Here is a 23,097-nt window from a genome sequence, read left to right as displayed (position 1 = left end):
CCCGCGGGGGTGCGTCGTGGCCCGGGGCCTGGCGCTGATGCGCTGCATTCTCAAATGATATAAGCGAGAAGGGAAATAACGATAAATTACGAGCGTTACTCACACTTTCTAAACCTCGCAATTGTCCACTGCGTGCCTCGGGAGCTGTGGCCGTGGGGAGCCAGCGAAGCAGCAGCAGTGAGGCGGGGCAGGCGTGGGCCGGGGGTGACTCCGGTCCTCAGCCGTGCGGCTGTGCCTTCCTTCTCGTGCCGCACACAGCCTTCAACGTGCTGAAAAAGCTGCGTGATCGGCTGGCACCAGGAGCAATTCATATCCGAACTAGAGGATATAGTCTTAAGACGCACTGGGGAAGGTTCAGGTTAGACATTATGAAGAATTTATTCACAGAAAGGGTGATCAGACATTGGAACAGACTGCCCAGAGAGGTATTGGAGTCACTGTCCTTGGGGGTGTTTAAGGAAAGAGCGGATGCGGCCCTCAGTGCCAGGGTGCAGCTGACACTGCTGTTCCGTCACAGGCTGGGGACTCAATGACCTCAGAGATCTTTTCCCACTCAGTCGATCCTCTGATTCTGGGATATCCACGCTCTGGGCAAGGAAGGGCCTTGCTGCCCATGCCCCAGGTACCTTCCTGGCCATCCCGATCGCTCCATGGTCACAGCTCCTACTGCTGGAATTTGCTATGGGAGGGGGCCACTGCAGGTGCCCCATGGAGTTGACTGCTGTAATTCATTAGTGCTGTTGAAATAGTTTCCTATGAAAATGAGTTTTGTAGTGTTCTGAGTTTTCCTCTCAAGTACAAGACATTTCCTGCCTCTTTCCCTCCCTGCTTGAAGTTGAATATACTCTTCTTCTGCTTGCAAACATTGGTGCAATTAATATATTTGTGAGAAACAAGGGAGATAAATTGAGCACAGTTTTTGTACACTCTTACTCTTGATTCCATTTTGTTGTACACTTACTCTGTTCTTTTAAGAAATCTCGTACAAGTACAGATAAAGTCATGTGCTTTGAAAAAGGAGGAGCAGAAAGTTGGCACTGATTGGTTGCACCTGTAGGGAAGAGAGATAAGAGCAAACCAAGAGCTACAACGGATAAAAAGCTGCTGTGAAGACTTGCCCAGCCTGGGAAAGGAAGTTCTGAGCTCCCTAGGCTAAAAGTGGAGGTTAGAAGTGAAAGGAAAAATGGAGCCTCCAGGAGGTGAGCAGAAGATTGCAGAAGTCTCTCTAGCTGAGCTTCTGAGGTGTTTTGAGCAGCCTTTAAGTGAGGAGCAAGCCTGGGCTATCTGCTTTCAGTGTTGCAGAAAAATAGAGCAGTTGGCCCACAGCCCTCTACTCCATTCTGTGTTCATAAAGGGTTGTGAGAGCATCTTTATCCATGCTGATGGTACTGCTTCCTTCAAGCTCTACAAGTCTGGTAAGAGCCTAGATACTTGCAGATGCCAAGGGTTTTCTTCCATAACAGGCTGAAATGTGAGGACAAAGTAGAGGAAGTTTCTTTTCTCCTGCTTTTTATGTTTTTCTTTCCCCCCTCTTTTGTGTGTACATGCATCATTAAGCTATTCTCCTGCATATGCTTCATTTCAGAGGACTGTAGATGAGTGATAATACAGATGTATTGTTGCCATCTTATTGCAAAGGTTTCATGCCTTCTTGGTGATTTCTCATGAGCAGCTCCTCACAGCACTGACTCCTTCTCCTTCTTCTCAGCACAGCCAACAAAGCCCATCCAACCTTCTGGACCAGCCAACCTACTCTTTTACAATACCCCTCCTAACTGGATCCAGCTGTGGCCTATTAAGGGCAGGCCTGTTCCTAATTATTGGTAATTAGCACAGCTGTAACTCCTTAGGGGTGAGATTACCACTATCTCTATTCTCCTACATTCTATCTATCCACAATGTACCTACTAAATTCTCTAATAGTGCTCTATTGAGTCATTTGGTTCTAGGGAATAGCTGTGATGAAAGCCTTCTACCACTTATGTTATTTGAGGCTTTGTTATATGTACTGCTCTGTTCATCTTCCAGTGTATGGTTCCTTTGTTACGGTAACTCTCACAGCAGATTTATGATTGGTACTTTCCCTTTTTTTGGTCACTATGCGTAGCCCAGCAAGTGGTAATAACTCTGTGTTATGTAGGGCTGGGCTGGACTGCAGCAGAGGTCAGTGCCAGGCTAACCCTTCAGGGACTGGAGTGGGTAGTAAAGAATAAAGATCCTGTGCCACCCCTGGAGGCTGGATATCAATTAGCAAACAACAAAATGCAGTAGTTGTTACTCTGGGCTAATGCTCACAATAACATGAGTCTCCCGTGGTGTTTTCCAGGGCTCCCCAAATACTGGCCTACTTTCCCCAGGTAGGACTGACTTTAGTCAGAGGAGTTAGTTACCTTATTACAAACAATACTTCCTGTTCCCCTCTCTTGAAAAGGGTTCTAAAAGCTGTTTATCAATGTCTGTACAGCTGTCTTTCTCCTCTGATCCTCGTTTTTCCCTTTCAGATGTTGGCAGCATTCAGCATTCAGAGGACAAGGTAAGCCTGTGTCTTTACCTGTGTCATTGTGTGTGCACATACACTCCTGTTGTAGTAGAAGGCCTGCTCAGGAGATGCCGATGTCTTAGGAAATTATCAAGGTGTTTGAATTTGCTGTGGCCTGTGAGAGTGACTCCCCTGCAACCTGGAAAAGGAAACAAAATGTTTGGACTGAACTCGAGTAAGACAATGGGACTGGGAACCAATAGGTGCAGATGCTGTCTACTGTGGCATACGCCACAGTCTTGTCCTAATGACATATATCTTAGAGGTGCCAGTTAAGGCCATTTAAAAACTTTAAACCAGCTTAAATGGGGGTATTTCTCATCCTGAGACGTGTGTTCAGTCCTCAGGAGCAGAGGAGTACGCACACGTGGCTGGCAAATAAGAGCTGTGATGTTCTCCACAACACTTTGTGCTGTGTTACTTCCTTGGTCTCTGTCTACAGCTGTTGGAGTATTTGGGAGGGGTGATCTATGAAGGCCTAGACTGGGGACTCAGCAGCCACATGGAGCGAGAACTGAGTGATCCTTTGGAGAAACTGCTGCGGCTCATGTTGAAGCTGGATGGCAAGGCAACAAAACCACCAGTCACCGTGCAGGATGTTATCAAGGTTTCCTTCTTCCCCCTTAGTAAATATAGCAGTTTTAGAGGAGTTGATGGAACAGTGCTGTTGACCAAGAGGCAAGACCATTTCTGGGAAAAAGCTGGGTGGGCTGTTGGAGGACAGAGAGGGAACATTGGCTTTCCCATCAGAGGGAAAAGGCAACACCATTTAAGATGTTTGTAAGTGCCTGTGGAAAATAATTAAGAAGGAAGACTGAGTACAGCTCTCCCACAGCTGTGTGTACAAAGTCCTTCTGTACATAGTCTCCAAATTCAATACCTAGAACACTATGGATATTGAAAAACTCCCTTTCCATAGTATTTGGCTTCTGCAAAGGCTGGGATTTGAATGTCTCAACTCAAACAGATATTTTTCTCTCAGCCATAATTTAAAGGTATGAGAAACTTCCCATCCCTCTGTCTGATCAGGACAAGGAAAAGGAGCAGGGCAGGTGACTCCATCTGCTGTGAGTTGTTGTCCTTTGAACTGGAGACTTCCCCTTTCAGGGGATGCTTTTTATTTCAAAGCACACCTTAAGGAAAACAAGATAAACAAATTACACAGCTACTTCCATTGTTGTACATAAAAGATTTAATATCTTCCTTCTTTGTTCCTCTCTATCTGCAATAGAAAAAAAAATAAGGGGGGAGTGAAGAAGATGATTTTTAACCATGGATTGAGGAAACAGAATCTTGCTTTATTCCATCCTACCATGTTTTTTTAAAAAACTTCAACATCTTTTTTAAATAGCTGCACTTCTTTTAGGCCTGTGAGGAGCACTTGTCCAGGCCTTCTGAAGATACCAGCCATTATGAAATGACCTGTAAGAATCTGTTTACTGAATATATGGAACTGCAGAAGCTTATGACCGTCATCCAGACCTCCAAAAAAGTATGTTTAGGATTACCCATTAGCTGCTATTCCCTCTACCTTCACACACTCACCAAGTTTTAAAGTAACCTTCTCATTGCACTAGAAATGGAGCACCTGGATGAAGTTCTCCTTTCACAATGTGAATAGTTGCTGTCTCTGAACCATTTTTATTTATTGTAGCATTTGAAAGTTAAGTGTTTGGAGCTTCTTGGCTTTTCAGGTAAACATTAGTAATTTATGCTAGATAGATAGGAAATCACTGAGGAGTGTAGAGTGATGACCTCATATGCTTGCTTTTCTCAGAGACTGAGAGAAATGGATGTGGAAGATTGGATGGAAAATCCCATTCAAGAGAAGAAAACCCATGGTGTACGATACTTATTTTTTTCATTATGGGGACTGGGGTTTTTTTGTCAGCGTTGGCTCTCTGAGGCTTTCCATTGATTCTTCTATGAAAAATAGAGCATGAACTCAAATTGAACTACTTAGGTTGTTCAGTAGCCTGAGTAGTTAAAGACTTGTTTGCAAAACAAGCTGGGGAGTGACCTTGAAGTTAAACTATTTCACATGTCAGCCTCACGTGGGCTTTTATTCTACCCAAAGATTGTCTTTGTGGTACAACTTAAACCACTTCTAAAAATGAAGTTGGAGGCAGTCTTTGGAGTAAATGCCCACAAGTAGTTATGCAGGCTGTTTCTTCCCACAAATGAGCCCCAAATTCTAGCTCTTGGCAGGAACTGACACCTGCCAAAAGCAATCTGTTCCTTTCTCATATAGCTGGACTGAATCACAGAAAACTCTTCTGTTGTTGATAGTCCTGGGGTGGACTATTATGTGGTATCTCTGTGGGTCAGGACTGGCAGGGACTGAAGGCCAGTAGCACTGTCCATCTTTGTGGATGTGCAGCTCCAGGAGCTCAAATAAAGGAGTGAAAGAGGTTGAGGAGATGTCACTCCTACCTTCTGTGCACTATCTTTCTTGTCTTTGCCTTTTGTGTCTTCCATAGATGTTGGACTGTGTGTCTGGGGCAGGGAAGGCAACTTACTTTGCTTTTTCAAGGCCCTACACAGTCAGGGCTCAATCAGAAACAAATAGCTCTTCAGGCTGGAGCTCTGCCTAGTGTAAACAAATGCTCTAGTCTGGAGTCTGTGGAGACAAACAGCAAGTCCTGAGAGACTTGTGGACTCGCTCTCTTTGTCTAAATAGCACTTGCTTTGAAGCGTGCTCAAACTATTTGTATGAAAATGTTTGTGAAATGTGTGTTTGGGCATATTCTCAATTTTGTGATCTATTAAAATAAACTGGCAAGCTATCTCAAACCACAAACTCATCAACTGCTGTAGCTCTTTTCTGCAGGGAATACATGAATAAATACATGGGCTTTGCCATGTGGCTTGAAGGCCAGTGTATTTGGCCTCTGCTCTTTCAGGAGGCATGAATTCCAAAAGCTGGATGTCTGTTGTGAATCTTCTGCTTCTAGTTTCCAAGTCCCTAAGCACCAGCTGATTGTATTGCTCTGACAATCTCTTGAGTTTAAAATAACTAGGATGCCAGCTTCTCTGGGGTCCCACTGGTTAGAGCCGATGTCTTGAGTGGTGCTAAGCAGGTAATGTGCTCTATGGACCACACTTTTTCATGATGACTGATACAAAGTGGATCTTCTGAAATGCAGACCACAGTGTGACAGCGTGTTGTACAGTTTCAGCACAGCTTACATGTCCAGGTTGATGTTCACCTTGAAATCTAAGATAAGCTGTTGATTTAGCACTTCCATTCTGTTGTAGGCTAAGAAGGAAGTGAGTTTTTTGGGAGGTTTATTAAGTTGTTTGTCCTGGGGCCAGTTCTCATAAGCCCTAGAAAAACACTTAATACACCCAAGGATAGCTCAGCTACACTTTGGGGGCATAAAATAAGCAGGATGGCTTCTGCTGTGGTGTTAGAAACAAAAAAGGTTTAATAAAGGTAAAATAACAAATAGAAAAACTCTAGCCAGGTACAGAGGTCTGCCCCTGGTAGAAACACTTCACACAAAAGCCCCTCTTCTCTTTTGTTCTGTTCTTTTCTACTTGATTGATCAGGCGGGACTTTTTGGCTTCTATCCAATTAGGTGTTCTCTGGTGTTTGGTGAAGTCCCTGAGGCCCTATGAGGTGGCTTTCCACCTAACAGTTGAGAGAAGCTTCTGGGCTTCTTTCCTTTTTTGGGGGACAAAGGTTAGTTTTTGCCACTCTGTCATTAGGGGGCGCATTCCTACACAGGTTGTGGTCAAACCAGTCAGTGCTTGGATTTGAATATTGGCACCTGGTTTGGCCACTGAAGGTATGGACTGCCTCTGAGAACACAGGGGGTTAAAAGAGCAGAGAACTGCCAGGAGAACTCTCTTGTTTAACACAAGAGGTTTCAATTGTGTTTCTGGGGAAAGCCTGTGGTGCAAGGGGAGACTCCTCTCTCCCTGATGGACTTGAGAGTCTATTATCTAAGGGGTGGTGATGAATTGGAAGTTGATTATCTGAGAGATAGCGACAGGGTGGAAATCTATGGTGTTATTTCATGCTGTGGAGGAAAAGGTGGAGGAGGAGGAGGAATGTATTTGGAGGTTTTCATTCTTAGTTTTGTGTCTGTTCCTTTCTAGATGTTGTAGTTAATGAAGTTTGTTTCCTTTATTCCTAAGTTGGAGCCTGCTTTGCTCTGTTCCTGATCACATCTCGCAGGAGCCACTAGGGAAAGTGTATTTTCATGGGGGCACTGGCATTGAGCCAACCTCAAACCATGACACTTTCCACTGTTGTCTAAACTTGCTATTGAGTTGATTACCTTTTTTTTCCCTCTCTGATTACCTTTTTTTTCCCTCTCTTTAGCTTTTGTTGGGTTATACTGCATGCCTGAACATCCTCAGATACTAGTACAGAAACAGGATGAGCAAATGTCAGGGTTTTTAGCTTGTGTCTCTAGGCTGAGACTGATAACCTATGCTGCTGTTAAGTATGCTTGCCTACTTGTCTTCCTCTTTTGTTTCTGGATACTTCAACCCTTGGTTTTCTGAAAATTTGGAGGATTTTAATGGTATTGTTTGGGATTTCATTCCTAGTGTTTCCTAGGAACCAGTAATATGATAACACTCTGATACCTGGAGCACTTGCAGAAAGAAAATGGGTCTATTTATTTACCTGGCAGCAAAAGCTGTATTTTGCTGAAGTACATCCATAAAGTTAATGACAGATTTTCAGAATGAGCCTGTTGAGCCAGCTACAAGTTTCCTTGTTGTAAATTAACTTCTGCAAATAAAAGCAGTTCACTGCTTTGGTACCGCACCCTGATCTGGTAGTGAGTAGAAGGGCATGTTAAGGACACAATTCTGTGTTTCTGAATGACTTCAGCTGTTAAGTGTGCCCTGTTACATGGAGGGAGGTGATGCTGCTCTGTGAGTTCTAGCCAGCTACGGACTTGGCCCTTGCTGGTTTCTCCCAGGCATGCCCGTGGCGCAGTGTCATACGTGAGCTGCAGGCTGGTGTGAAGCTGCGCAAGGCTGCTGAGCGACCACAGCGTGCGTCTTCAAATGAACGTATCCGCTCTCTCTATGAGCTGCTTTTGGATGACATTCAGCACAAGAGGTACACCCTGCGGAAGGTGAGTGACTGGAGTCAGCAGACAGCTTTGGAAACATCCATTCTACTTCATTTCTGAGCAGTATGTGTTGAGACCTCTTCTCCAAAGGTGTGCCTTTTTAAAAAAAGGTACGTCGAAGTCCACAAGTGTCTGGGGCTCCCTCTCAGCTGCAGTTCAACATTAGATCACCCTGTTTGTGCACCCAAGTACTTGATTTCCAGTAACTTTTTAAGTCAGGAGTAGCCACAGTTTCATGAATCAGAACAGTAAATCTCTTCTCTCTCCAGGGTCGACCACTCACTTCCCTGCAGCAGTTATTCTGCCCTGCACACAACAGTTTCATGGAACACACTCTTGCTTCCTTGTGCTTTCCACCTTGGACACTTGTGTCCATCCAGGCTCCTTTAGCTGTGCTGCACCTGGAATCTTTTACTTGTTGCTTTGCCTTCCCAGATGCTGTGGTGTGTATGGAAGTGCAGATGCACTTCTGAGACAGCTCTCTGCTTAGCCAAAGGCAGAGGCCTCTGGGCAGTGCACTCAGCTACTGCAGGAATTTAGTCAGGGTAAAAAATGTTGAGCCAGTCACACAGAGGGGCAGAGACTTCCACCTTCACCAGTTGGTTGGTGAAGATGATCAGATACAAAAACGTCTAGGGTGTCTCTAAAGGCTTGTGATGCTCTTTACTTGCTGCAGCTTGAGCTGGGAATGATGAGCAGATCTAAAACATTGGCACAAGGCCTTGTGGCATTGGCGTGCTTTGCAAACAGACATCTTGGCAGAGGATGAGACACAAGTCTTCTTGTAATAAAGAGCAGTATTACAAAAAGTGAAAACTTTGCATACTGCACTAGACATCAGCTTTTTTTTCCTCTTTGTTGGTGCTGCTAGAGTGTAGCAGGTTTAAAATCTTCAGCTAAACCATGCACGTCTATAAAATCCCAGATCTTGCTTGGCTTGATTGTGGCTTCAGCCTCCAGGTTATACTATGTCATGTGTTTGCAAATGGTATCTTGATGGATATGTAAATTAATAGTATTGGTAAGGAGACCGTGCATCATAACTAGTTTGTATTCCTTGCAATTTACTATGTATCAATGTACTGTGCAGTTCAGAACCATAACTCAAGGTGGCAGGATGATCTGGGCCGTGATTTTCTTTTTTTTTCTTTTCTTTTTCCTTCCCTTTTTTCTTTTTAGTAACTTTTTCTTTGGTTCACGAGAAGCACAAACATGTTTGAAGAGTAGTAGTGAAATATGCTGAAAGAAAGCAGAGTGCTACTGCTCAGGTCTTTGTGAAGGCTCTTAAACGAGGATTTCCCCATCTGCAAAGCTATTTTAAAGCTTCTCTAGCAACCAGTGGTCTAATTTGCAAATGAATGAAAGCACGGCTAGTGTGGCGAGCTGTAGTGTTGTTCTACCTGCACTCCCACGTGTTCTGAAGTTCTACACACAAGTGAAAGAAAATGGCATAGCCTCAAAATAGGAATAAGTGAACAAGGCAGCTAAAGACATGCATGTGCAATTGACTTTTTTGTTAGTTCTCCCCTATGCAGTAAGCACAGGGCTTGATGCTTCACATGAATATCTGCCCTGGAATTCCATCTTGCTATTGTTCCTAGTTTATGTCGGGCTGGAAGCCAGTCTCTGGGACTCTGGCTTAGGCATACAGCTGCCTGCTGCTGCAGTTCCTGTAACAGTCTTGTTAACCCCTTCAATTGCTCTCCTCCCTGGAGCTGAGCTTTTACTGATGAATATGATGTGACCATGGTGCTTGTTGGCATCACTCCTGACATTAATATCTGAATGCAGTGTTTTCTAGCTGCTTCTCAGAGCAGTTCGGGGTAAAAGGCTTTGTGCTCCTTGTGCAAGCCTCTAAGGGTTGTGCAGTACTTCTGATTGCCTCTGGTTTGCTGCGGCCAAATCTTTCCCTACCAAAACCCCATATAAGGAAACATCATTATTCCACACTTCCCAGCTCCTTGTTTTGTTTTGGGGGTTGTTTGTTTGTTTTGCAGGGGATTTGTGTTTGTTTGGTGTTTATGGTTTTGTTTGGTTTTTTAAGGTGTTTTTGTTGTTGTTTTGGGCTTGTTTTGTTTTGTTTTTTAGTGCTTTCCCCATCTCCCCTATTCCCAAATCCTGACTTGTATCATTCACTGTGCCACTGAATGGCAGTGTATAAGGAGCAGAGAAAGAGCTATTTCTTAAGCATCACTTCTGCTTTTTCAGGTGACCATCAAGCAAAAGCACGAGACCAGCAAATCTGATGTAGCTACTCTCAAGCCTCATCTAGAACTGGTAGGTGACCTGATGCTGCATGTGATGATAGCAAAACAAGGTAATTCTGGACATTTTGAAACAATATAAAGCTAATACTTTAGCTACTGACTTGTATTTGTGTGGGGGAGGAGGGGGTTATCTTAACTTTACTTAACTTTTGAATTGACTCTCCTGCCAAATGTGGTACTAGAAAAACAAGAGTTGACATCTTTGTACAAGAAAGATGTTCAATCTTCCTACTTCCTCCCCTGTTTCTTTAATTTGTAACATTTTTTTGGTCTTGAAAGAGCTCCTGGAGTTCTTGATTTCAAATTTGAGAGTTGCTAAAGTATTCCACTATGCATAGTCCAGAAGGCTGTCTTATGTGCAGGGCCCAGTGCCCTCTTGGGTGACAGTGCTCTCAGGCACATGGTGTGACTCTTGGGGTGGTCCTGTGCAGGGACAGGTGTTGAACTTTGGTGATCCTTGTGTGTCCCAACTCAGGATATTCTGTGATTCTGCAGAACTGAAGTCTGCTCTGGTCTCTTAAAACGAGATCCTGCAGAGTTATAATAGCATAGGAGTCTGGCCAACGTGGACCAGAATATTCCCACTCTTATCTCAAAGTGAGGCATTTGATGCTAGATGTATTGACGTATTTTGATTTCATGTGGTAAGTGAGCTCATGGAAGGAAAACTTTGTGATGTATTTTGAGGAAGGAACTTGATGGGTGAATTCCCACCTATCTGTGGAATTATTTTGGGAGCACTGTTCTTCAGTAAACCACAATACACAGACTTTTGGTTCTTTAACTCCTGGCTCTGTCGTGAAAAGTTTGACTGCTTGGTTCTGGGATTCAGTCTGAGCATATTCCAAATTTCTGTGGAACAGAACTTAAGCCCTAACACATCATGTGTAGCACAGATGCTCTGGCATACAAACAGGAGTCTGTTTTCTGTAAATATTTCTGTGTGAAATGCAGTTGTCTGACTGAGGAAAACACATATGAATTATAAAAGCAGGAAATCTTAGCTATATTTGCCCAGTCTGAGCTACTTGGAGGAATGTTCAGAATTGTGGTTGAGGTATTACTGCTGAACTAGAAGGACTTTCATATGGAGACTAATATAATCAAATTTATTTTTTGCTTTTCTAGACAAGGTAGAAACAATGCTGTTGAGATAAAGCATTGAGTTTAAGTTGAATTAATGAGTTGGGTTAGTCAGTCTCTTGAACTGTTCTGCAGTGTTGCCGTGTGTGAGCTGGAGCCAAGAAAATGGTTCCAATGTATTCCATGGGTTGTGTGGGGATGATTATGCAAAGTTGGTTCCTAAACAGATGCCACTTTAATACTAGTATCCACTATTGGAGTTGGGCAAGAGAGAGAACAGTTGAGTCGGAAACTTCACTAGCTTGGCTGAAATTTCCTAACTGTGGAGTGCAGGGGGAATTAACTTTATATTCCAAGAAGAAACAGAAAGTTTCTAAATGTACGCCACTGATTTTTCACTCTGCTCCACTTCTGGCTGAGCCTTGAACATTTCTGATCAGTTGTGGGTATCCTGAGTTTTGTTAGGCAGCAGTACTTCTGATGAAGTGGCCTTGGTGTCTCTTATATGCAGATTGTGAACATCCTGTCTTCTGGTCTACAGGAAAACACTCCCAAGCTGCCTGCCAGCACCTGCCTTTCCTCCACCAGGCCATCAGGAGTGTTCTGCAGCAGCACAGGTCAGTGCACTTCTGGCTACCCATCTAAATCAGGTGACAGAGTACAGCCAGTGGCCTGATGGGCTCCCAAACCCTTGGGCTGGGTTCAATGTACACTTCTTTAATCACCTGGAGATACTTTGCAGGAGAAGTTCCAACTCGAAGTAAGAGTCTGGGGAAGTGCCCTTAGAAAATAATTTTTCTGCAGTTGACTGAAGCTTGTGTAGCTCCTGCAGCTTCAAAACAATGATTACATGTCCCCAAAGGCCTGACTTGGAATTTGCAGTAAAAGCTAAATGAGTGGTTTGAATATTCAAGTAGAAAGTGCAGCACTTCATTTTATTAAACTAAATAGTGCTAATGAAGCCTCATCAGTGCCTACTGACAAGCATAATTACTGTAACCTCTGCTTTTTATGTGATCTGAGCAGATAGGTTGGAGGGGGAGAGATGTAAGCCTTGCTACCTTCAGAAAGCAGTGTTGTGCTTTTGAGTGTCCAGCCCTCAGGGTGAATACTTAGAAACTGACAGTGGGTTTTCTGCACCCTAAAACTCTCTCTTGCTACCCAGGTCTCGCTGCAAATTGCACATTTCCTCCCATGAGTGCACCCACACCAGGGGACATTAAGCCTAAGTGTTTCCTGAGCACTGGCCAACAGCAGCTGCTTCCTTACAGAGGAAGGTCCAAGTCTTTAGAGAGAGGCCTTCAAAGCAAGGAGCTTGTAAGTCCAACGTGTCAGCAAGCAGCCCTGGTCTGATACATCCGGTAATGACTTGCACCTTGATCCTCATGAAAGCAGTAAGCATGCTCTAAGCAGTAAGCATGTGGTTTTTGTCTTGAGACATATGGTACACCTATCTGAAGTTGGTATGTTATTCTCTCCTTGGAGACATCTTTAGAGAAGACTGGATGCTGTAGTGTCCTTGTGGTGGCTTCTCCCTTTTAATGACATGAAATAAAGTTGTTTCTCATACAAGAAGAGGGAAATACCATGACATTACTTGAAAGTGTCCATCAAGGCTTCCTCAAGCAGACTGTAATTAAGAGTGGAGCTATCCTGCTTTCTTCATGTCCATTCCTTGTCTCTAGATTCTGATATGCTGACAAGTATCTTTTAAGCTGCAGTAAGGGGCAATAAGTAGTTAACAAAATGTGAATAGCACAGTATTAGTGACTTTTAAATGTATAATATATGTAGAACTGAAGTTATCGGGGTGTGACTGATAGTTCTGGGAGAAATACTGGGGTCTGTGTGCTTCTGTGCAACCTTCTGAATTACAGCCTCACCCTGTTCTGCCCTGACAAGGTGTTGTGCCCTTGTCTCCTTGCCCCACCTTGGCAAATCTCTAACTGACCTCTCTGATGCCTCTTTGTTCAGCAGTGTGGTGGGGGATGCAGGTGTGTTGTGGACTAAAGCACAGCTGTCTCTCCTGGCTGACCATGAGACCACAGCTTCCATTTGTATGGGGCCAGTAGGTCTCGGGAAAGGGAAGGGCAAGAGAGTGTTGTGCTGTGGAAAGGACTTTTGTATCCAGGAGAGGCCAGGGTGGCATCTGTTCTGTGGCCTGTTCCAAAGGGTAAAATGTCTCAAAGGAATCTGCTTGAAAACTGTAGCAGCCACTAACCTGCCTGTAGTAGTTTCTCTGCTGGTATTGTCAGAGTCACCTGCTACTCCCCATCATAAGCAAAATGAGGTTTTGGACAAAAATGCTCCTGATCCTTTGGGACTCCGTTTTGAGATGACCTCCCCAAATAGCTGCTTTCTTCAGCTTAGTCTGTCTTCCAATAGGACTGTCCCTTTCCTACCAAGTGCCCATCACTGACCATTGCTGAGCTGATTGGAACTAAATATGCAATGATGGTGCTCAAAGGGCAAGGCCTCTTCCAAGAAGGTAGTGGTGATGTCTTTCTAAGAGCAAAGGTATGTTTATCCTCCTTCTCTTTGTGCTGTCCTTGCCTTTTCAAAAGCTGGCTGGTTTCATGGCCTGCTGTGCTGAACTGCAGAGGCACCCTCTGCCTCAGTTTATCCTGTTCATAACAGCTGATCTGAGTTTGGACCTGGCTGGAAAATTTTTTTAGTATTTGTGCAGTGATGGCTTCTAATCTAGCTGAAGCTGTATAAATTGCCTAGAAAGTAGCCCAGCCTTTGCTTTTTGCTTCTTGTCTGATTTCCATGCAAGGAGAGCTGACTGCCCTGACCACTGATCAGTTCTGAAATCCCAAAGTAAATAGCTGGGATTTGGTATTCCTAAACAGTGAAACAAAGGCGCTTGACTCAGGCTCCCACACCAGAGTTGTGCTGACTCAAACCACCTTGCCAAGGGGACACGAAGGTGGGGGAAATAAGGGGGACAGGGAAGGAGCTGTATAGCTCAGGGCTATCATTTATCAACTTCTGCCTTATCCCTGAGTCTCCTTTAGAGGGAGTGTGGTAACCACTCCTCCGGAGCAGATGTCCTGAGTACAGGCCCTTTGCAACACAGATGTGAGGAAGTCAGTGATTCTTGGCTTTTGGGTCACTTTTTTGCCCTCATTTATTTAGCAGTATGGACAGAGTCAAAGGTTCTACTAGCAGAGCCATGCTACTTCCACAAGCTATCTGATGCTCCTGAGACTGAATCCTTGTTTTCTTCTCACCTTACTGACCCTGCTTTAACTTGCCTGCTCTATGACTATTCTAAAATGGCTTTCTTACCCACTGCTGTTTTTTTAGCTTTCTCAAGTTCTACTTCTCAAGATAATATCACTTCTGACTGCCAGCTGTGTATGAATGTGCTCTTTTTTATAAAGTTCAAGCGACTCATCAGCTTCCTTATGACTCATTTTTTGCTTCAGGATTGAATTCAAATTTGCCCTGATTTAATCTCTTTGGGATTGCTGCAGTCTACCTCAAAGAATGTCTCTCTTCTTCCTTCTCTCTTAAATAGCTACTGTTACACTCTTGCACAATACAGCTATTGTTTGCTCAAGAGCCTTTTTTAAAACTCCTGTTGTCTGGCAGCTGCCCCAAACCTCTGCATTATAAAAACACTTGCCTGCAAGTAAGAATTTTTTGCCTTTTTAGCTTTTCATTCCTGTATCTTTGTTATCCTTTACTGGACCTCTGTTACTGTATATGAACCTAGAGCCTTTAGACGGTTTGTTTATGTGCTTGCTTTTTAGCAGGCAGTGGATACTGTTGGTACAAAGATGTTTCCCATTTGCATTCACAAATAACTTTCCTTTCCACAGATCTGTTTCAGCTGCCGTAAGCAGATGTTTCTTAAGTGGCCTTACAAATGTTACCTCTGCAGCAGGTGAGCTGGTACAAAAGGACTGAATGAGGAGGGAGAAAAAAGTGAAACAGTGCTGAGAATTCTCAGTATTCATTGGCTGGACAGGACCAGGTTGCTGAGCTCTTCAGCTTTGCCTTACTGCACAAGCCAGGCTGAAGTGTCTACAGCTGGGGAGGATGTGGAAAATCTGGTCTCTGAAGTCGCATCTCAGTTTTAACTCTTAGTGTTAAGTCAGCAATAGCCGAATTTCCTGTGCCAGTATTAAATTAGTTTCTCTGAGATCACTTTCTGCATTTTGCTCTAAAGGTTTGCTCTAACTTCAGCCCAGGGCTTGAACAGGTTCTGAGAGAGGGTCTACACCAGAATCTTCCATTAAGGACTGAAAAAGAGAACTCCAGACCCTGTGACTGGGAAAGGAGTTGAGCCTACTTGTATCCACTTATTTGTCAGAGGCTTTCTGTTCATGAGAGAGTGAGAGAGGAACTTCGGGCTCATTAAGGCTCACTTAAATGTATTTGAAGCAGTTTTGAAGCACTGAATTGATTATAAGCAGCAAGTAAGCAACCACTGGAAACTGAGCAACTGTCTGGTGGTAGTGCTGGGTGAAGTGTAATGAGCATTTGTAGATAAAGCCTTGAAGCTATGGATGTTGGTACATTTCAGGTGATTTAAACTACCAGAAATTTGAAAGCTGGCACACTGAATAGTGGAGATCTCAGCTTGTTCATTTTGCCATCAAGTCATTCTGCCATAATCATGGATTTAGACTTACTTTGGAATGAGCTACTTTGTAGCTGTAATATTGGTAGCTGCTGAGCTTTACTCAAATGGTAATGCTGGAGACTTTTGTCTTTCAGGGTTGTCTGCTGTGACTGCTGCATTAAGGCAAGTCTAGTCTTTACAACAGCATATGGGATTTTTACATTTTCTGCTTTCCCTCCTCCTCACCTAGTAATAAGAAGCTTTCCTTCATCCCACTGATACCTCAAATCTACCCTCTAGCTTTCTAAGAAAATAGCAGAGGGAATAGTATGATGCGTAAAAGTAGGCAGGGGTGACACAGATATCTCTTGTCATACTCAGATAAAACAACTCTAGTTCTTTTTTTTTTCATCCTGTGTAAAGTGGTTGGGTTTACACTGGGCTCTATTTATAAACAGGTCAGAAAGGTCACTGCATTAATGTCTACCTTTTAAGTGCTCCAAGAAATCAATTGCATAGCATGCAAATTGTCCTGATAAGAAGGAGGATGTGTTTCCCTGAGAACTCAGGTGACTTGTGTTGTGATTCTAGATGTCCATGCCCTTCAGAACATGTGTACACCTCCCACTTCAATTCCTAAAATTTTTGAGACTGTCTGGAGGGGAGGATCCAGCTACTCAGGAACAGAAGAGGTCTGAGTTGCTACATGAAATGGAGCAGCAGCAGTATTTTGGGTAAGCTGGGACAGGGTTGTTCTATTTTTACCTGGAAAGATGTCACCATTTACTTAAGCAAAGCTACAAACATGCAGACAGCAGTATGTAATATTGGGCTGGTCAGCTGAATGCTCTGTTGAATGGCTGGTTTTAGCCACTAGTCTAACTAGTCCACAGTTCTCTGAAAGTGTTGTGGATTTTAGATGATCCAAAGGGAGGAAGTGTAGGTGCTCTGAAATGCATTTTCTGTTTTAACTGTCAGGTTTGTGCCATGGATTTAGAAGTGTCTGTATTAGCCCAAACATAGAAGGCTCCTGGCAATAGCTTCATAGTATGAGACCTTCCAGACCCCATCATGTTCTGTCCCCCACAGCTGAAGGTCTGTCACTACAACCCAGGAATAGCCCCCTTCTACCTAGACATGAAATATTCTAATTGTGGCTCAGGTGCAACTGACTGAACAGTGATGCCACAAATGGCTTCTCAGTCCCTCGATGTACGTACAGACCCTTTCCTATTTGTCCCTTGAAAATTAATTATTCCAGAAAGAGTTTCTGACAGTTCTGGATGATAAAGACAACATGCATATAAGTGCAATATAGAGGACTGAAAATAGTTATGTTCTCTTCTTTCCAAAGCAGTTAAATTTTCTACTTGGCAGACTGGTACCTTCTTTTTCTTCCCATGAAACCATTCTTTAATGCAGCCAGAATAAAGACACAATAGTTTCTGGTTCTAAGGCTGATACTTCAGTTGCCAAAAATCAGGAGTAGTGTTCATTACTGAAGTTAACTGCATGGGGCAGGCAGTTGTTTGGTCTGTGTTGTAATGCAAGTGCTGCAGAAGAGGCCTGAGAGACTGCATTACTGTCATCCTGCAGGATGGCAAAAAAATAAAATCCTACTGCATGAGGATGCAGCCATAACCTTGGACCAGACACAGATATCCATTAGCCCTTTGGCTGATATACTGTCAATAGAGAGGAGCTGTCAGCTTCTGTTCTCTTCTGGCTCTTTTTAGCCTTCCTAAGTGTTGCTGATTGCTCTTTTGAACCTATGCATTTGGCTGAATTGCTTAGCAGCCTGGGAGAAGGATGGAAGAGCACCATGCCCTCTAACAGAAACCTGAGTCAGCTTTCCTGCTTTTGTTTTTTCTCTGCCCCTCCAGTGTGCCCATTGTTTTGGAGCCCCGTGGCCTAGCACAGCCCCTGTGCTGTTACACAGGGACCATGGCAAACTGGCTGACTGCAGACATTTGTACATGGTGTGAGCAATACCTCTTGAATGTGACTTCCAGTCAACAGCACAGCATCCCTCTCAGGAGATTTTCCTGGGCTTGAACCAAACTGGAATGATTCTACCATACATGTCTCCTGTCACTTCTTATGTACCTGAAATAAAGAAAACAGCTTTATGTACCTACTGATGTAAAGGTCTGAATGAAAGACCTCCCTGCTGGTTAGTCTAAGCAGGAAGCACAGTTAGCATTTCTGTATTGTGAAGTATTGTAAAGCTTTGTGAAATGTTGTAATTCTTTCTGTGTCTTGAGTAAAATAAATGTTGAAGTATTATTATGCTTCTAGCATTTCTTTCTTTGCACCTGCAGCTGTCATTGTTCTGTGGCACTTTTTGCATTAATTGCTGAGCAGCCTTCATCCAATGTACTGAGCACAGGAAAACTTTCAACCAAAAACCCCCATTTGTGAGAGGCTTAGAAAGTGGATCTCTCAGTTATGTGATCACATCACCCTGCATTTTACATGCACTCCTTCCTTACTACTCATAGCATTTAAAGCTCACAGCTTTGATGCATGTAAAATGGCAGTGATAGCTGCTCTGTCCACTTGCATTAGGAAGCTTGTTTTGGTTTTTTCCCTGTGCATTATCATGCTTTGGCACCACAGCTTTCTGTGCATCTCACAGAAGTACCTTTCAATGCTGTCATCACCTGAAGGGCAGAGAGTTGTTCTTGAGAGATTCTTGCTCATTGTCTTGGCCTTAAGCCTCTGCCCTGGAATAAACTGGACTGTTGCAATATTCCATAGATTTTTGTGTGTGTTTAAAACAAAAATGAGATATTGGATAGTAGATTTATTTATCCCCAGGAATTGCCTGTACGAAAGGACCTGATGGAATTTGCCTTGCTGAGTTTTACAGGGCTTGGGTAGACAGTGTTGAATGGACTTGTAGCTGGAATGCATCATGCTGAAGAAACTAATGGCTGGGAAAGGCCAGTTCTAGATAGAGGAGAAGGGAAGAAAGACGTGTTTAAGCTGAGCCCAAAGTCTGCATCCGAACTGCCAGAAGGGTCAATACCTCCAGCTGCCTTGCACTGGCCTGGCTCTGCTTCCTTCCAACCGCCTGTCTGCAAGCTGATGCCTCCTTGCAGGTTTAGGCAAGCTCTGCAAGTAAATGAATGTGGGGAAGCTGGAGCTTGAGCTTCCTTTTGGAGCGAGTTCAAGTGTTCCTCTTCCTTCATTCAATTAGGAGGGGTGCTGCCTGCCTGCCCAGGTCCCCTCTTGTACGTGCCAGTCGCTGTGCTGCTGGGAGGCACATCCTTATCAGGCAGGTGGGCTCCTTGCAGGCTGCGGGGAATGGCAGCCAAGCCACAGGTGCGCTTGCTGGCACGATGGGCACGGTGTGGGGCCAGGGGCATGAGGTGCACTGAGACGCTTGCTGAGTGGGGTAGTTTAGAGAGAGCCAGAAATGAGCTGAGATCAGCCTGCTTTGAGTAATGTGTAAGGCCAAAATGCTACTCGGAGCCTGGGTGAAGCAGCAGGGAGAGAAGGTGTCCATAGGGCACTGAGGTAAACTTGAGTTCGCCTGTGGAGCAAAGGTTCCGTCTCTTGCACATCTGTTGTGGGGTCACATGGGCTTGGGTCACTGCCTTTCCCTACTTTGTGACCGTGACGGGGTGATGAAATGCCCTCACTTGCAGAACAGACAGGCGCAGGTGGGTGGGGGACGGGACGGTGGCAGTAAAACCTCTGTCCCCCGTGCCCGAGTGACATCTGGTCCGTCTTCATCCCGCCTGGGCCGGGACACCTCCTGTCCGCCAGGGGGCAGCCGCGGGCCGCGCCGCCCAGAGCCGCGGCGGCAAAACAGGGCTGCCTCAAAACTAACAGATTTACCTCAAAATAGCAGGGATTTACCTCTAAAATAACACCGATTTTACCGTCCTTACTTACTTTTATTTAATTTTGTCCTTCCCGTGGCACTTCCCCAAGCCGGGGAAGGTTCTACTGGCACACAGGGCCCGGGTGACAGCAGTGGGGAGGCTGAGGGTGAGGGGGAAGGTGATGGTGTGTGGGTCAAAGACAGGTGGGACAGAGACATAGCAACACAAAAAGGTTTTAGGTGGAGGGGAGAGGTGGGAGAGGCCCGACTGCAGTAACTTCGTGTGGCTCTCAGAGTAGTTTGGTGTTTGAAGCCAGCTGGGGAAACACACTCCAGTAGAATCACAGAATGGCTTGGGTTGGAAGGGACCTTAAAGAACATCTCATTCCAACCCTCTGCCATGGACCGGGACACCTTCCACTAGATCAGGTTGCTCCATGCCCTATCCGGTCTGGCCTTGAACATTTCCAAAGGAGGATGGTGGAGCATCTGGAGGGGAAGCCTTATGAGGAGTGGCTGAAGTCACTTGGTACAAACCTGCTGGAATAACCTCACCCAGGGCACTGCTGGCAGCACTTTCTTGTCCAGGTTAAAGCTGGCTTTGAGTGGGGTTTCATCCTAGGTCTGGTTCACTTTGGCTTATTTTTATTTTTTTTTTTATGTTTTGTTATGAAGGATGAACATAAGGACTTCCATTTTACACATGAAATAAAACCATAGATGTAGTGTTGGGCAGGATTAGAGTTTAAAACTATGTGGGCAAATTGGGGAAATGATCTGGAAGAAACAGGAGGCAGTTGAATAAGGAAAAGTGGAAGGTCGTACACTTGAGCAACAGTATGAATTCCCAGAGTACAGAGGAAGGAGTGATGGGTTAAGTGGCAATTCTTCAGGAAAAGGATCAAAGTGGTGTTGAGATGATAGAAAATAAGTTAATGGGAGATGGGGGGTAATTGGATCCAGCCCAGCAGAGTGCAGGGAGAACAAGCGGAAATGGAGAAACCATTACCTACCAGGGAAGCCTGAAAGAACTGAAATTCTCTAACCCAAAGGAGGAGAGAACTGAAGTCTTTAAGCACATAAAAAGGCATAATCATCGCTCCTTGTCTGTGATGGAGGAGAGGAGAGAGAAAAAAAAAAGAAAAAAAGAAGGCTTAAGTCACAGCAGGAAAGGCTCAATTTAGATGTTAGGAAAAACTTTCTAATGACAGGAATAATAAAGAATAGACTGCCTAGGGAGTGGAGAGCTTTAAGATCAAGTTAAGCAACATCTGTCAGGGATGTCCGAGGTTTAGGTGATCTTGCTTGGGTTAGTGGAATGGACTGGGCTGACCTTTCAAGGTCCCTTTCAGCCCTAATTTTTCAGTGGTTCTGTGGGCTGACATTAATCTTCTTAATGGTATTTAAACAGTCAGCAGCTTCTCTTAAGTAACTGCTAGTAAGTCTCTTCTCTTGCCTGCGGTTTAAAATTAACTTAATTTCCATGCATCACTTTCGCCCTCCAGCTCCTCCCAAGTCCTGCACAGCAAACCAGCAGCTGAATTCCTTGACTGCTCGTCAGTATCTTCCTTGTGGCCCTGTAGATACACATTATAAAAAAGAAGGGATAGAAATGCTGCGTATTGTTGGCTATGCCATCAGTGTGAGGGTGCCCTCATTTTCTGCATTTATATGCAGCAGATATGGTCCCCCTTCTTGAGATAGCCAAGTCTCATATGTGGGTATTTAATTTTGTGTGCTCCAGGGGCCTGCCTTTCCATGTTGCCTGCAGCTTTCTGAGGCAGTTTGTCTTGCCCTGCCTCTGGCCAAGGCTGGCCTGTTTCTGAAAGGAATCATGTCAGACCATGGCCCTTTGCTGTCGGTTTGCACAGGGGTCTGGAGCACAATTCTTACGAGGAGCAGCTGTGCAACCTGGGGATACTTAGCCTAGACAAAAGAAGGCTCAGAGAAGACCTTATCACTCTTTACAGCTACCAGAAAGGAGGCTGTAGCCAGGTGGGGGTCAGTCTCCTCTCCCAGGTAACAAGTAACAGGACAAGAAGAAATCACCAGGAGAGGTTTAGACTGGATATGAGGAAAAAATTTCTTCACCGAAAAGGTTGTCTAGCCCTGGAATGGGCTGCCTAGGGAAGGGGGAGAGTCACTATCCCTGGAAGCGTTCAAAAGCCATGTGGATGTGGCACTTGGGGTCATGGTTTAGTGGTGAACATGGTAGTGCTGGGTTAATGGTTGGACTCAATGATCTTAGAGTCTTTTCTAACCTTAACACTTTTATGGTTCTATAAGGTTTGAGTGTCCAAGCCCAGACACTGCCCAAGGTGTGTGGCACTTCTGTGTCACAATGTGTACAACAACAGGCATTATAATTAACACATTGTCCGCAAGTGATCTCTATTCAGATGATTCAGACTCAAGAAAGAAGTCTGAAGTTGGCTCTGGGGCTGGGTCCCCTGAAGTTACTAATGAAAGTGAATTGCATTTTTCATCTGCTAGCAACAGAGTTAAGAGGGAGAGAACACATCAGGCCATGATGAGCAGTATCTGGTCCTTGGACTGGTACTGTTGGAAAACAGGAGAGTTGGCAAGTGTGTCCTGAAGGCAGCATGTCTGCAATTTCTTAGTTTTTTGCTAAAACTAGAAAAGATGGTGTTTCCATAGCTGGGAAAAACTCTCCCAAAAGAGAGAGAGAGAACCACTGCCTGAAGATCCTCGCCTTTGGAAAATAACTCTCTACCAGGGACTGAACTGCATGTGTGGAGTGTGTGGGGGTGTGACCCTGCTCAGTGTGACCATGAAAACTGGGTGTGTATGGCACAAGAGGATCAGCAGTACAGGGGATCAGCAGTACAGGAGATAGCAACAAAAACAGGTTATCCATAGTCAGGAAAACACGAGGTTTCCAAACTGTTGCGCAGGGGATCAGCAGTACAGGAGATAGCAACAAAAACAGGTTATCCATTGTTAGGAAAACACGAGGTTTCCAAACCTTTGTTGCATACTCTTTAGTTATTTACCTAAACCAGAAAACGTGACATTTCTGTAGCTGAGAAAAATCATCCCTGATGAGAGAGGGAACCACAAATATCTGCCCACAGAGAAGCAGTCACAATTTCTCCCACTAATCTTATCCTGTGGTTTTAACCAGCCAAGATAATTGTGGACCCAATACAGGTGCCTGCACATTTGCTTTTGTTAATAGAGTAAGATCTGTCTTATCTCTGCGTGACAAGCATTAAGAACTGTATTTCATAAGTGTGAGTAACATATAAAGAAACAGAGTGGCCACCATGGCAGCAGGTTGGAACACAGGGCCTTTCACTCTCGGCTCTGAGCTCCTTCTTCCAGACCGGGCTGCCAGCTCCCAGATGCGGCGGGGCTGTTATTTATACTCGTAATAAAATGCCACCTGAATGCAGCTGGAGTCCTGCCTTTGAGTAACGTTAGCGTGCCAGGGACTTTATTTACAGCTATTTCACTTTGACCCTCTTGATGCTGAGAATGAGAGTTTCAGGTGTGCTCCCCTTTTAAAAAAACACCGTGAAATATGGATATGTTGAAGTGGGTTGTGCTTTTGTGGAGCCTATATCCCAAACTATATAGTAGCTGCTTTGTGCACAGGTTTTACAATTCCACTTCAGTGAAAATGTATTTGTCAGAACCACAACAGTATGAATCTGCCTCATTAAATAAGACCTCCTTTTTTTAAG

The 23,097-nt window shown here is 44.4% G+C and overlaps 1 protein-coding gene across 1 annotated transcript; it reads left to right on the top strand.

Moving 5' to 3' along the window:
- The first annotated feature begins 37 nt into the window (after window positions 1-37).
- LOC121339196 (protein spire homolog 1-like) lies at window positions 38-17,785 on the top strand. Its single transcript, XM_041410797.1, is given in 16 exon segments — window positions 38-44; window positions 94-149; window positions 151-358; window positions 2,502-2,533; window positions 2,982-3,146; window positions 3,906-4,031; window positions 4,317-4,382; window positions 7,480-7,638; window positions 9,844-9,912; window positions 11,497-11,602; window positions 12,151-12,302; window positions 13,371-13,502; window positions 14,813-14,877; window positions 15,714-15,741; window positions 16,150-16,292; window positions 17,442-17,785. Coding segments are annotated over 16 exon segments (1,686 nt in total). The 3' UTR covers window positions 17,614-17,785.
- The last annotated feature ends 5,312 nt before the right edge of the window (window positions 17,786-23,097 follow it).

The sequence above is a fragment of the Onychostruthus taczanowskii genome, unplaced genomic scaffold (genome assembly GCF_017590055.1).
Source record: "Onychostruthus taczanowskii isolate IOZ18803 unplaced genomic scaffold, ASM1759005v1 scaffold34, whole genome shotgun sequence".
In the NCBI taxonomy this organism is placed as follows: Eukaryota; Metazoa; Chordata; class Aves; order Passeriformes; family Passeridae; genus Onychostruthus; species Onychostruthus taczanowskii.
This window is presented reverse-complemented; position numbering and strand designations above follow the sequence as displayed.